Here is a 15370-nt window from a genome sequence, read left to right as displayed (position 1 = left end):
CTAATTATGCTAATTTTTTAGTTATATAGCCATTCATAATATTGCTTTATAGCTGTTATCCTATGGGGTTAAAAGGTGTTAGAAATGATTATAATAAGTTACTGCCCAAGCTTGGGTTTATCCAATAAGCAAATTGCAACACAACATCTTCAGGTTTAAAATTAACATTACCCCACCTAAATCCAGCCCCTTCAAAACTCTCTGACTATGCTTTTTTTGAGATGTCCTTTCTTGAAATGTACTGGATAAGCTGGGCAGTTGAATCCAGTTGTTATCATCATCAAGGCTAAATTCTGAGCGAGAGAGAACTATTAAGTTAGCTAATTTCACAGCTAGAGCTTTGTCTTTGAGGCCTAGTCAGTTCCACAAACAGTTACAAGTTACAAAAATACAAGCTTCATATTAGACAAAAGTTCCAAATGCCTCCAAGAAGGACATATTTATTGCTTATTAATTTCTTTGGTTCTGGCCATCACACAGGACTCTTCCCTGGCTTTTGCTAACATCTCCCATTCAAGCCCAGCTGGGGTTAGATCACTCCTCCCACTTCCAAGAGGGCTACCTCCAAAGCAGCTTCACTCGCCCTCAGGACAGACGGTCTCCCTACTGGGACAAACTTTGTCTCTTTGCGCTGTCCCCCTGCAGGGCAGCCCTTCTTATCCCTTCAGGCGATTCCATTTTTAATGCTGCTGCACACGAAGTGCACATGTAGATAACACCCAGCATTTTACTTTGCTGCTTCAGTCAAACATAACAAACAGCAACAGCTAAAAAATGTATAGCCTTTATGCCAGTATGTTGTACTGTTGTGTATTCGTCCAGGTCTCATTTGAGTACCTGAGTCTGCCTTTATTTCTGGAGGCTACTATCTTGTACACCAGAATTTAAATAATTTAAATCTTTAACCTCTGTGGTTAGGTATTGAGTAAAGGTAATGAGTAAAATGGGAATCATGAGTAAATAACTAAGGCCATGGAATGTGCCTGTGAGTACCTGAATGATCATTTAGGGACGTGTGTACTAACCCATTCAGCTGACTCAACACTGAAGCCTAACGATGGCAGCTTACAGACGTCATTGCTGATCCAAGCGTGTACAAAAGAAGGACAATTCTGTTTTAAACAAGTCAGTCTCCTGGGAGCAGAATCTTGCGTAGGGGGTTTAAAAGAGATAGAACTTGGGAAAGCACCGTGCCTTTTTTCTCCCAAGTTTGGTCCCTACTCTGGCACATAGAACTAGAGTGGGGAGGTTTGTGTGTTATTGGCTGTGGTTTATTAGTGAGAAAACCTCTTGTTTTTGCCTTTTTAGGATGCTGCTGTGGATGATGTAGTGCTGAGAAAAAAAAGGCAGAAAGATGTTGAATTGGATAAGAAAATCCTGGCTTTACGGAAAAAGAATGAAGCTCTTATACGAAGATACCAGGTAAGTCTGCCCCAATTCTATCTTCTTCAGCTCCTTTCTGGAGACTTTTCTACTAACAGTTTATGACTACTAATGTTTCTGCATCCTGTTATTCTATCAGTGCAATGTGGAACCAAGTCAGATCAGTGTCTTTATGCAGAAAAGTTGGATAAAATTCTGCCTTTGGGTTTTATCCGTTGAACTGCAAGTGATATCGGGGGGATTTGTACACAAAATTCAGTTTCAGAATGAGTTCCCATGGGTTTACAAAAGAAAGATTCAGAAATGTGGGTGAGGGCTTTGGATTAGTCTCAGCTAGTGTGAATGCCCTATCTGTGCTGACAGCAGAGGTGCTATGCCAATTTATAGCAAGAAGGTAATATATCTTCATTACCAGGCTATCCTCTTGCAGGCCTCGCATATTCACTGCTGTCTGTAGTTTTCAGTTGCACAGAGATGTACCTCCTCATGCAATTTTTAAAACATTTTCTTCTTTCTCAGTCAGCATCACCCTCACACATTTTTAGCGCTCCCCCACAACCATCCATTTTTATATAACATGTGCTCCTCACTTTTCCAATTCAGGGGCTTTCCTATGGCTTCCCATTCCTCTATGGCTCCTATCTCTTGGGTTCTGTCTTTTTGTTCTTAATCTTTAGGAGTGCCCAATCTCTTTTGAACTGCCCCAGTATATTTTCCAGTGGTTCCTCACCGGGGGTTCCTGATTTTTTCACTGTTGCTAGAATAGCCAGGAGGGAGGATAACTTCATATTTTGCTGCCTTCTTGTGTCCTTTCTTATATGTAAGATGATCCAATTATTTATGCAGAGCACTGATGTATTAGGCAGAGGTGCCAGGAAAGGAAAGAAGTTTAAACCCATGTCAGGCTAAATCACAGAGCTAGGTTTCAGCAGCATATTAGTTAATTCTGCCCTGCTCACATGAATTAGGAGGGAGGACTTTCAGTGCATGTGCATGTGCTGAAAAAGTCTAAAGGTGAAGGCATGTTCAGGAGCCTACTCTGAAGGTGATTTCCCAGCACAAGAGGAGGTCAGCAGCCAAGGACAAAATATACCAATAAGGAATTTGAACCCGAAACCAAATCCAAAATTCTACACTTTGGGGAGGGTGTCATTTGGATCCACATCTGAATGCTGCAGACCAAGCCATGTGCTATGCTTCTGTTGAACAAACATACCCCTCCAAAATGCCTGCATGGACTTCCCATCTGCAGTCCTCCCACACAGCCAGGTCTCAGAGCCCAGGTTCCAGGGTCCATTGTCCATCAGCCCTCTGTTTGGTTCACATACTTGCATTCCCTAGTTCAGGATTCTTTGAAGCCTTGACCCATCTGAGGTCTCTAATCCATTCTCCTCTCTACATGGCAACTGAAGAAACCTAAACAAGCCATCCTGTGCTCCATGTGGCAAACCCTCTCCCAGGAGCTCTCTTCTCTGCTACTCTTTCCTGAAAAGCAGGCTCCTTGTCATGTGTACTTCAAAGTACTGGGGCCAACAACAGGTGCTTGGAGGTACATATGCACGAAGGACCAATGCACTCTTACAACTTCCTTGGAGAAGAACCTGTGCTGAGGGCACATTGACAAAAGACACACATTGACTTCAGTGTTCTTTCTCTCCCCCTCTTACTTCCTTCCTTAATGCTGAGGTGGGCCTATGTAATATGAATATGAACCATGTCTCTAAGAACATGAGGTTGGGAAACTACTTAGCCTGTGGTGTCCTGGTTTATTATGGTCGACATCCCCACCCCCAACCATATACGTATGCAAAGAGCTGAGGGTCCTGCACTATGTGTGAAAAGGTGTCATTTACCATAGGCCTCTAAGAGTTTGCTGACATGGGGTATGGGATTGCCTGTTTTAGGAAATAGAAGAGGACCGAAAGCGAGCAGAGCAAGAAGGAATGGCTGTCACCTCCAGGAGGACCAAGCAGGATGGCCTTACTATAACCATCACCAAGACTCACAATGTAAGCTCTGCCTCCCATTGGGTATAAGTTTATGCCTTCTGAAAGGATCAAGTCCTAACTAACCTCGAGATGCCAGCTCTGGAGTAGATAGCATGTGTAACAGGACAACCACAATACAGAGCTTCAGACCCTAGCCACTCACAGAGGACTTAGAAGTCCCGAATAGATTCAAACACAGGCCTACATAAGCCTGACCATACAAAATAAGTTCCCAGGCATACACAGGAGGCATGCTGGTATGTGCACCAATATGGATAGGTGGATGTGAAAAGAGTTTCCCGTGAACACCCTGCCATGTATGAGCTTCCAGACAAAGGTGCAACTTAGCTTTAAAAAAAGAGCAAGGATAGGCTTGAATTAGAAGCTCTATAGGCACATTAAGAGAGAAACTTAACTGCAAAACATGCTCAGGAAACAAAAGCCAGATTCAAAACAGGGCCTTCCTTCCTCTTCCTTTAAACAAGGTTTAGCCTTAGAACAAACAAAGCAAATGGCCTTTGGGGGTTCTCTGCAAATTCTGCAACTCAGGGGCTGACCTAGTTTTTCTTTATAGAGGGGATTAAACAAATCATCAACAGACACACCCCTCCCATTCACCAGCAGAATCAGAGGGGAGGCAATTCATGGTCTGATCCACCCCTGGCAGCAGCTTAGGGCCCAGAGATCACAAGGTCAGTCCTGCTGTAAACTCTGCATGAAGTCCTGTGTCAAAGTGAATGCAATGCCAGCAAAGCTAATGGAGTAAGTAGCCCAAACTGTACCATTGTTCCTCTTCTCTGATGTTGGATTTTTCACACAATTACTTCATTAGGCCCATTTGTTGAATGCATTGCCTTCTTTTCAGCAGCACACTGGCCCTTGCTTGACTGCAGATGTGCACTGTTGCACACATTTCTCTCTCTTACAGGACCTGAAAGATGCTATTAACCAGACTGAACACTGTGGACTAGGTTGCCCAGCCCTTTTGATGGTGAGCACTTATTTGCGTGATAGTCACATTGATTTCAGCAGGCAATGACCACCATAACTTAGGGCTGCACAATCTAACCTTTAGAATTTTAAAAATACCTATAGTATTATTTGTTTTCTAGGCCTTTGACATTTCAGTCAGAAATGTCAGATTTGTAAGTGCAATGGATTTTCCAGACCTACTTAGATTTGTGGGTTTCACTGCTCACCAGACAATGCGCCTGTTGTTTCATTCTGTGGAAGAAGGCATAGTACTGCAACATGAGCCAAAACCGTCCTTTGAAGCAAATCCTGACATTTCTGTACTTGCTAGCTCCCTATGGTTGTTTGTAAAATGGAACCCCCCTCCCCCCAAATCAAACTAGAAACACTTCTATGCTAACTAGATGGGTTTATTTTTCAGGAGAAAAGGGTGGTGAGTGAGAAATGGGGAAGCAGCTTCCCAGCAAGCCCAGGGTTTGGAATTGGCAGTGAGGAAGATGACGAAGAGGAGGAAGCAGATCATATGTTCACATTCAGGATGGGGAAGAGAATGCAATTGGCTGTTACTATGGATAACAAAGCTAAGGTGAGTCTTGTAAATGATGATGTGCCATGTAACAGGCTCAGGTATTCACCCTCCCCAGAGTCTAGTACCCCCGTGTCCATGTTCCCTGACCTCCTCCACCTGCGATCTCATCTGCCACAACTCTCAGCTTGCTGGTAAATGTGTGTCACCCCATGGGTGTACTCCCTCTTGAAGAGGACCTTAGTTGCCTTAGGGGCTAGGTTTGTAACCTCCAGCCATCCCCATAGTTATGCCTATGCCTTGCAGATGACTCTCAGTGGTCCCTTTGTCACAGACCTTTAAGTCAAAATCAACCCTGGGCCCTCAGGCCCCCCAGCCACTTGCCTGGTTTCAGGCCTTTTTATCTGGCTGAGACCCTTCAGGCCATATCCACTGCCTAAAAGCTTCCTGGGTCTCAGCCTGAGTAGTGAAAAATGCTTCTCAGGCCCCTGCCCATGGCCTCCCCTTCCCCTACAGCCATCATCCAGTCCTTTGGTAGTAAGCATTATCAAAACATAAACACAAGCAACTGCTTTCCAAAAAAGTCACCTGAGCTCCCCTTGGTTTTCTCCTTACAGCCCTAGGGGACAGCTAAGGCATTGGCCAACCTGTCTCCTGAAGCCCTCTCCTGCAGGAGACCCATTCCCTGCTGCCTACAGGGTCAGACTATGCTGCTAGCTCCCAGCCCTTGTTTTATGTGCTCCAGAGTTCCTCCCCTTCCTGTCAGCTGGCTTACCAGCTACACGCATGGGTTTATTCTCTGTTTCATAATCAGCCTACCCCTGTCTGCTGCAGCTTAGCTCAGCTGCCTCTACTTGACCTAATGAGCTTATGCTGTTCCTATCTGGCACCTTCACAGGGTCCTTAGCAGGCCCCAGTCTCTGGGTCTGTTTTCTTATTGGGGTGGGTGTTGTAGCTGTTGGCCCCTGTGGGCTAAAAAAGTCCTCCTTCCCTTTTGATTGCAGCTAAGAGGTTGCGGTTCCCTGTTATATGCCACCAAGGTTAGCATATTGGTCAGTTTTCTTTCTCCAACTGAGGCTGTGTTCATTGTCTTCCTGCAGTTACTTCCTTGGCATAACAATCAAGTTCAGAATTAATATAAAAAGACTCCTTTTGTTAAATACGCTCCTGTGATTGGTTGCCTGGATTCTTTCTGCTAAAGACATCCCATTTCCAAGCCCAGTAATACTGGGAATTACTTCCCCCATCTTACACTCACAGCTTGCTTTCTTACTGATAAGAAACCATCATTATTAGTCCATTACATCTAAGAGAGCTTGAAAAGATGCTACCTGCTGTAACTTGAAACTGAAACTGGTGCTTCACAGAGGATGACTTTTAAAATGTATCAAACAGACTTAGGCTTCATCAGCACCAGTTTGAACTGGAAGAGGGCCTGAACTAAAACTCCATATGTGAATCTGGAGTCCATTTTAAGAAAGCTTTGAAGCTAGATCTAGAATTTACAGCATTATAGTTAAAATCCAGCCCAGTGTAGCAAAAACCAGAAACTGGTGCATTTAGTGGCTCTCTGTGTAAAACTTATTATTTATATGTATGAATATACCTTATTTATTATGGCTGAATGAAGCTTCGGTAGCTGATTCAATTTGGAGGAGATTCAGCTCAATTCGGTGACCGAATCTAATCAGGAGACCAATTAAAACTCCTAATTGATTTGAAGCACCCGAATCAATTCGGAAAAAGATTTGGAAAAGATTCAGCGATTTGGCCATAGATTATACAGGCAGATGACACAGCTGCCTCCAGCGGGTAAGTCTGTTGAGGAGCGGGGAGAGAAGTGGTGTGGGGGGTGGGGATTAGGGCTAGGGCTGGGGCAAGCTGCTCAGCCAGGGCAGGGGGGCACATTACTTGTGGAGGGGGGCGGCTGATGTGGGCGTGGCAGCATTCAGAGTGGGGACTCTGCCCTGCTACCACTTGCAGGCTGGGATGGGGGGCGGGGAGGCAGGATGCAGGCACAGCTTGCTCCAGACGGAAGGGGGCAAACAGCAGCAGAGCATAACCCCTGCTCCCAGCACTGCCGCACCTGTATCCTGCAACTGCTGTGCTGGCTGGCAAGCGGCGGCAGGGCAGAGCCCCTGCTCCCAGTGCTGATGTGGGTGTGGCAATGCTGGGAGACGGGGCCCTGCCCTGCTGCCGCTTGCCCCCTTCTGCCCCAAGCGAGCTGCGCCTCGAACTGCACCGTCTGGGCAAGCGGCAACAGGGCAGAGCCCTCATTCCAAGCACTGCTGCACCTGCATCAGCATTACGAGCGGGAACACTGCACTGCCACCACTTGCTGCCCGGTGTGGGGGGTGCAGGCACGGCAGCGCTAGGAGCAGGAGCTGTGCCATGCTGGTGTTTGCCCCCTTCCACCTGGAGCGAGCTGCACTCGCATCCTGTCCCCCCACCCCCCAGCTGGGCAAGTGGCAGCAGGGCAGAGCCCCTGCTCCAAGCGCTGCTGTATCCGTATCCCACACCCCCCACCGCCTCCCTCCCCGAGTAACGTGTCCCCCCCTGCCCTGGCTGGGCAGCTTGTCCCAATCCCAGCCTGTCTCCAATCCCTCCATCTCCCACCTCTTCCCTCCCCACTCCCCCAACTCCAACAGGTGCTGCCTGTTTAATCTATGGCCAGATCTCTGAAGTGGCACAGAATCTTTCCGATCTGATTCAGCCAAATCGAATTGGGACAGTGATTCAAATCTCCAAATCGAATCACTGTCCTCCAAATTGGCCAAATCTGAATCTGAAGTGAATACTTGCCACTTTGCACAGGCCTACTATTTATAACATTTACCTGTTGTACCCTCCAGTGATATGTTCAAACCTTAACAAAAACTGTTGGCAGTCTTATGTGTCATTGGATGTCACTAACCACTGTCCTCTCTACTGGAGCTAATTTCACCTTTGCAAATAATCTTCACCTTTTGCCTAAATATGAAGGCTGAACATGTGCAGTCAATTGTAAGGGGGGTGGGTCATTTCATTCCAAATCCTGCTTATGGCATACTAGAAAGTTGCAAACCTGTGGCCCTTTCTGCAGTGGGGACTGTCACTTCAACACTTTTTACTAACCCTAAAGGACATTTCGAAGCGAGAAAAACAATTTATGTTTGATTTAAGTCACATATATCTTTCACCTGTTTTCTACAGAATGACTTCTTGCATTTACTAATTATTGATTATATTTATTTTTTCAAAAGAACTGAACCCTTCCAACTCATCATTTCTTGTGACTTGATCCTACACTTAATACTCGTTCTGTGTTTCCAGTTGCTGCCGAACTAGTCACAATTTTCCACAGCTTCCTCCTCATTTTGGCACTGCCACTGTGTTGTTGGAATTAAGGCTGAGCTGGGATTTATTCACAAACATAGGCGCATTGGATTGGAAGGCTACCTGGGCCGTTGAGTCCTGTCCCCTGCTTTTGTAGATCATCATTTACCCCATGAGTGACTGGTGCCTCCTGAATCTGGGGGAACACCCACAGAAGCTGTTGATGGCAACGGCCCTGTCAGGGGGGGCACCAGCCCTACCGAAAATATTAGTGCCAGCTGTCGGTGGGGGCACATGCACCCCCCTGCACCCCGTACCAGTCACCTATGATTTACTCACAGATTCCCAAAAACCAACGTTTCAAACCCTCACACAGAAATACAAGGCAGAACACTTATAACATTTCACAGGTAAAAAGCAGGGGAGATGAAGGTACTACCAATGTCCTGCCACTGCAACAACAGGGAAGTAGTTGGTTAATATTTGATCACAAAAGGAAGAACATATACTCTGCAGAAGAGTAGCATGCTCTGAGGTGCAGAGGAAAGCAAAGCACCAACACAGTCCTTTCCAATTTAACTTGAGGGAAAAATTCCAAATTTGTCTGTTTGTATGACCCTGAACAGAAGAGCAAAATCCTTTAATTAGGAACTTGTGAATGTTCTACATACCAGCAGACATATCAGCACACCACAGTCAAAAAATTGCAGCCTTAACTGTGGCCAAGATGCAAAGCCTACTTGTGTGGGCAGAAGGAATGCAAGCAAAGTGTTTTGGATCTAGGGACACAGTGTTAAAGGTACTAGGATAAGCAGAACTAGAGGGTGTGTACAAAAGTTGCTTTTTTCACCATTTAAAGCATTTTATTGCTGTGACTTAACAGAAGTGCATGGCTTTACAAGCACTTTAAAAGTGGGCACAGCACTTTAAATTAACCCTTGTTAAATTAGGTATTAAACTTGATGTTGTGTACTTTATAGCACTTTAACAAACTACAGCACTTAAATAACTTCTATACACTGGTCAAACTTCTGACCAACAGAGAAGTCCCAGGAGGCTGCAGAGTGTCCCCCGTCTCCTAGGTTGGAAAGTACACAGAGGCTTAGAGGCCCCCACCACAAAACACTGTACTTCTGTCATGTTTAAAAGTGCTGTAACTTTATAGTGGCATAAAAAGTGGTGTAAGTTATGGTGCTGTAAAACCCGCACGGAGAACTTCTGTACACACCCAGAGTCTTTATAGGGGAATTGTCTCCTCACCAACAAGTATAGCAGATAACTGTAAGATGATGGAGATTTCTGTTCATCTACTTGTACATGTCACGAGCCAACATCAGAGCAGTAAGCTGATATAAACAGACATTTCACCTAGCTGAAACCTTGCTACTATGCAAAGAATAAAATGGTCAGAAAAGATGAAGCTGGGGACATCCTGGTGGCTTCCAGTTGGACTGAAGAGCCATATAAAGAACTAACTGGCTGACTCAGAGGCAGGGGTATGAAATACCAGTGTGACTATGCAGTAGCATCCCCAAACAGTTTCTTGGTGACACCAACTGTGCATTAGCTTGTTACTACTGTGCAGGAGCATCACATCACGCTTCATATCATGTGATGCTACTGTGCAGTAGTAACGAGCTACTGTGCAGTCAGTGTCTCATGTAGATGTGGCCACTGACTCAGAAAAGTATGTCTTCCAGCTTTATCAAAGACTGGTAGAAAAGGCAGAAATCATGAAAAATTTACATTTTAATTTACATTTAAATTTTTCTGTCAGGTCAGGGCATTGATTATAACATTTGTGAATTCTTTGTGGACAGATGCAATCTGCATCTTTGATTATGTCAAGGGTTATTTGCCAAGAGGGGCTTGATGAAAAATAGGAATTAGTACTCTAAGGATACAGACCTCAGTGCTCTGGTGCCCAGGGGTCTAATATATTCGGATCCTATTTTCACTGAAGCTAGGGAGTTTTGCTATTGACTTCAGTGGGAGCAGAACTAAACCCCTATTGGGATAGACTGTATAATAAGCTTAATTAAATTCTTATAGAGTTGCATTTTCATATCTAGGAAGCTTTAGATGTTAAGATATTCCAGTGAAGATGGTATTTCTGATTGCCATTCAGTCAGGATGGTAGGAGTAAGCCTGTGCTTATTAACTATTAATAATGAGTAGTGTTGTAGTAATGATGGTATGTGCATATATCTATCCCAAATCCACTGCATCCCTTAAAGCTCATTGCATGATCTACAACATCAAATCCAAGGCCTAGATTAGGATCTAGTTCTTTTGCATCATGGGTGGCTAGTTTCACCTGAGACCCGCCCCCAGCAGCCATTCAGCGACCGGAGGGGAGGGTCCCCCTGCGACCAATCACGCTGACTGGGAAGCACAAGTGGTGGTCCCAGAAGTGCCAGCAGCGCTTCACCTGGTACCCTCACTCCCTGGCCAGTGCTCGCAGGGGGTCACTGGTGCTTGTGCCTGCCTCCCCTGCCCGTCACCTAAGCAGGGAGCGCTGCCTGTCAGAGGGTGCACCAGTGCTCTCAGGGGGTTGCAATGCCCTATGTGTCACCACTGTTTTGAATGATGTTAGTGCAGCGCACTAGCTACTAAATCACATCATCATTTTACACGTTGGTCTCGATGTCTCCTACATGGTAGTGGGAAACATAGCCCATTAATTCAGACTGCTGGTAGAGGAAAATTAGTTCATTGATTTATGTATTTCAGTTCCATTAATTCATAATCCTCCTTTAGGTTATATCAACTTTCATTTTTAAAAGGGAAATAATTATATGTGTATTTATGCATATCCATGCATGTTTGTATGTGAAAGAGATAGAGGGTGGTTTAGTCATTTTCTAGACCAGAGGTACTCAACCTCCAGCCCACAGGCCTGCTCATGGATCACGAAATGTGGTGGTGGGGGAGCAGTGGCTATTAGTACATCCTGCTTACCTCCTGTCAAATTCCCAAGTCCCATGCACCTGGTCAGGGCTGGGCCTGGCCATGCCCCCTTCCTCCGCAGGAGGAGGCCATGCTCCCTTCCCCTCATGGGGCTGGGTTGGGGCTGGGCCTTGTCCCCTGCAAGGTTAGGCCACCCCACTTCCCTCTCTGCAAGGCTGGGTTGGGGCATGGCCACATCTGTCTCTGCAGGGCCAGGTCAACCTCATTTTCACTGTGGGGCTGCATTGGGGTCAACCTGGCCTACCCAGGCACCGGATCAAGTATAGCAACTGGATCCATCATGGAGACAAACCAGATGCTGCTAATTTGGCCCACTGGGCCAAAAGGTTGAGCGCTTCTCTTCAAGACTCTTGAGATGTATGGTGTTTGTTAATGTTGAGTTTAACTACTGCAGTGATTCTCAACCACAGTGCCATGGCACCCTGGGGTCCCTTGAGATTCTTTCAAGGATGACACACAATGTTAGCACTGTTAGGTTTGCAAACATGATTCACAAGATAAACTTGGAGATTTCAAATAGAAATCCATAGTTGTGGTCTTTCTGACCTCTTTAAAGCAGAAAAACTGCTCTGTCATTTTTCTGTAGTAAAAAAAAAAGAGTGAAAACTAAGAGCTGGCTTTTCCTGAGGGGTGCCTTGAGTCCGAAAAGGTAAAAAGCACTGATTTGCTGGAACTGAATGTGTCACTGGTGCTCTGGACGTATGAGAAGTGGCTAGTTGGAAATTCAGCTTTGGTTTCTGGTAATCAGAACTGCAGTGGAAAGCCCCACTTGTGATGTGATTGAAGCTCTGAGACATAAACCACAGTAATTTAGTTAAATCACTTTATTTGATTTGACTCAGTTGTGGCTTTCTTTCTGTGGCCAATATTAGGATCAAATGGCCAGGCTGTGAAGAAGAGAATTTTCACTGAAACCAAAGTAATTCTTAAGACAGCCAGCACAAGGGAAAACTGGCAAGAAAATAACATAAAACAAAGAAATGTTCAGCTTTGTTTTCCTCCTCAAACTTGCTCCATTGTGAAACTTTCCCTTACAGTGGCATTTTTTAACACTACAATTTTTGTGAAGTTAAAATACACCGGTTACAATACAGCATATACATCACGTTATAATAGAGCAGTTAATCAATATAAACAAGGCAATTATAACAATTTCCAAATGCATCCCAACAGTTAACATCAGAACCTCTAATCATATTATACCAATTTCAAATCAGTGTCATTGAGAAGATGGAAAAGGGAGTTTAAGGCCAGCGGAAGAACTCTGTAGAGGCATAACTGGCCTTTATAATTCATTCCTTGCTGCAGCTGGAGCTTCATAAGGCTTTGAAAAGACTTTCTTCTGAGTCTGACAAACATTTAGCTGTGAAGGTTTTTCTAGAATGAGATTAAGGGCCAATTCTTGCAAACTTTCCATGCATGGTAATTCCACAGAAGGACATGGCAGTTCTGCCCACGGAAAGCTTTGCACATTTGGGGCCACTGACATGGAAAAAGCTGTTAGTGCCAATTGGGTATTGCCCTGATACCCACTTGCATATTTAGTGGGGGGTTTTCATTGCAAGCACAACATTATGACAAACCTGACTCAGCATTCATTGAAATCAATAGGCTTTGGCTCAAGTCCTGTATCACTGGCATTTGTGAATTAGTGAATGCACTGCCAAAACTGGTGACTGAGCCTGGCCAGACTCCCAGCAGCTGGACTTAAGCAGTTTCCAGCTGCTTCTCCCCATTCTGTAGAGACCCGCAGAGTGCACTGCATTTCTGTGAGAGTGTTGTTGTATTTAAGTAGGGAAAGGCAAGAAGATGCACATCATGCCAGAGTGCATGTTCCATCCTGGGTGCATTTTTCAGCCAGAAGCTGAGTGACATAAACACAGTACTTCCCACAAGGCACTCTTATTGCAGGTGTAGGGTTGACTCTAGGCTTTCATTATGAGAGAACAAGAGAGAAGTGAAATAACAGAGGCCTCGTATAGACATTCAGTTTCTCCTGGAAGAGGTACTGCTGTCCTAGGAGAAACCACTGGAGTATAGATGTTCAGACTTTTTTCTCCCACAGTAAAAATGACTGCTCCAAGAGAAAAATAACTTAGGAACAGCCAGACTTAAATTGCTCCAGAACAGTTTCTTCTGGGACAGCAAATGTCCATACATGCTATGGCTGGCTTCTCTCAGAAGAGAACACAGTCCTCCAGCAATCCTTCCCCCCATGAGAGAGAGTATGACACTCACTTGACTCTGCTGGTCTTACAGGGAGCAGAACTTGCCCCCTTCACAATCCCCATGCTGTGCTACAGGAAAACACAGGCTGACCATGGGTAATCTGGGTCAGCCAATCAGGGCTGTTCTATGCAGTGCTGCCAACCTCTTGCCAGGCAGGCTAAGGGAGCTTGCAGAGCATGCACAACCACTCCCCTTTCCACCTATCCCAGCTGCACAGTATCAGCATTGCAAGCTCTCTATTCTTCAGGACCTCAGCATTTTAAGTCTTTCCATGCAGCCCCTGGTAAGTTTCTCTACCAGGAGAAAGGAGTCAGAACTCTTTTATTAGACCAACTAGATATTTTCAAAAAAATTCTTTATTTGCAAGCTTTCAGGCGTACTGACCCTTCCTCAGGCATAGGAGAATGCAAAGATTGTAACATTTCTCTTAGATGGAAATGAAAATTCATATCTCACAGGAAAGCTAAAGGTATTGTAAGATCTCCCAGTTGGAACAGTTCATTTGGTACAAATTAGGCTCAGATAAAAGTTGGAACAGTCTTGTTTACCTCAATGTTGTCTGGTGTCATGCAGGACGTTTAATTATATTTCCTTCTGGTTATAATAGTTCACATTTCACAGGAGTGTGGGGTGATGGACTGTTCTCCTGGGCAAGGAATTTCTCTTGTATTGGGGCAGCTTTGAGCTCTGTGAACATGCAGATTTAGCTGGAACAATAGGCAGGAGCCAGGGTGTCAGCTTTCAGGTTCCAAGGTGGTAAATTTGCTTCCTTCTTGTAAAATTATGAAGTTTTCATTTAAAAAACAGCTAAATTCAATATCTTTCATGTTGCAGGTTGTTAGACCAACTAGATAGTTACAAAAATGTTTTGTGTCTTTTATTTTGTTCTACCAGGAGAACAAATCTGGGAGAATTCTCTCAGGCTGTTTTAATGTGTGAGAGTTTTAAATGCCTGCTATGCTAGCAAAAGTAGTAAACAAAAACTCATGTACGTTAAATCAAGTGGCTAGAATGAAGATGATGCAAACTAGTTTGCCAAGAAGGATGAAAGTATCCAAGAAGGATGATAGGACAGAACATTTCCAGAAACTCTGGTCAATTTTCTGGAATCTTGCATTGTTGTTGTTTTCACTTCCTGACAGTCCTACCAAATAGCTTTGTTTCCTGTATCATCCTTAAGCAAAGCATCCCTCACCCTACCTCTTCCTCTGATAATCTCCGCTCTGGTTAATTGCCTGCCTTGTGCTCCACACTCTTTTTAAAGCGCATTTACTTTTAGCGATAAATTGCCTATTCATGCTGTATCTGCTAAAAATCTAATGAAGCACTACCCTTTAACCTGCTGACTTTATTTAAATATTGGCTTCTCTTTCTGGTTTTCTGGTTACACTGGCTTTCAGCAGACAACAGATTTGCATAGCTCTACAGCCCCAGCCTCTTACCACTACTGATTCTGACCTTCCTAACTTTATTGGTTGTAATGAGTCTGCTTTAGTTTTCCCCAAGTCTCTGATTTATCTGAAATCAGATGAAAATCTGGACCTTTTCTCTTTTAGTGAGAATTCCCCCTTTTATGCAGCTGGTAATTGACACTCTAAAAAGTTATATTGCTGAACTGACCATACTGCTTCAGCAGGAGCAGATCCACTGTAACCCACCAGTAGCATTTGCATTCTTACTCAGTTTCTTACAATACATCTTATCCTTATTTTGTAAGGAGTGCCCCTAGTGCGGAGGGGTTATTTCATTCTTAATAATTGTTCAGTGTTTCACCAATCTGCTGAGTGCTTCATGTGATGGTGACAGAGGTAATGTCTAAGATTAAGACCCACCATCACCTTGCTCACTTTTGAATGGCACCAAGTAGCAACCACTGATATAAAATAGATTTTCTCAGTCGATGTATGTATACGCTGTAAATTAGTAGTTCACTGTTGGAACTCTGTGACATTCAAAGTTCCCCTTATTGTTTTTTTTTGGGGGGGGG

General features: G+C 44.5%; 1 protein-coding gene across 2 annotated transcripts in view; it reads left to right on the top strand.

Moving 5' to 3' along the window:
* Positions 1 to 15370, top strand: part of CUNH15orf52 (chromosome unknown C15orf52 homolog) — a 131604-nt gene that overhangs the window by 30384 nt on the left and 85850 nt on the right. Inside the window, exons 2-5 of one of the 2 annotated variants that reach the window (XM_019518998.1) lie at positions 1309 to 1422; positions 3288 to 3392; positions 4300 to 4362; positions 4765 to 4929. In XM_019518998.1, coding sequence (XP_019374543.1) covers positions 1309 to 1422; positions 3288 to 3392; positions 4300 to 4362; positions 4765 to 4929 — 447 coding nt within the window. The remainder of the gene's footprint in view (positions 1 to 1308; positions 1423 to 3287; positions 3393 to 4299; positions 4363 to 4764; positions 4930 to 15370) is intronic. The other variant, XM_019518999.1, reaches the window with a different exon arrangement.

Source organism: Gavialis gangeticus, unplaced genomic scaffold (assembly GCF_001723915.1).
Source record: "Gavialis gangeticus isolate Ggan-Ray unplaced genomic scaffold, GavGan_comp1, whole genome shotgun sequence".
NCBI classification, from domain to species: Eukaryota; Metazoa; Chordata; order Crocodylia; family Gavialidae; genus Gavialis; species Gavialis gangeticus.
Note: the sequence above shows the minus strand (reverse complement) of the source record. Positions and strands in the feature narration are given on the sequence as shown.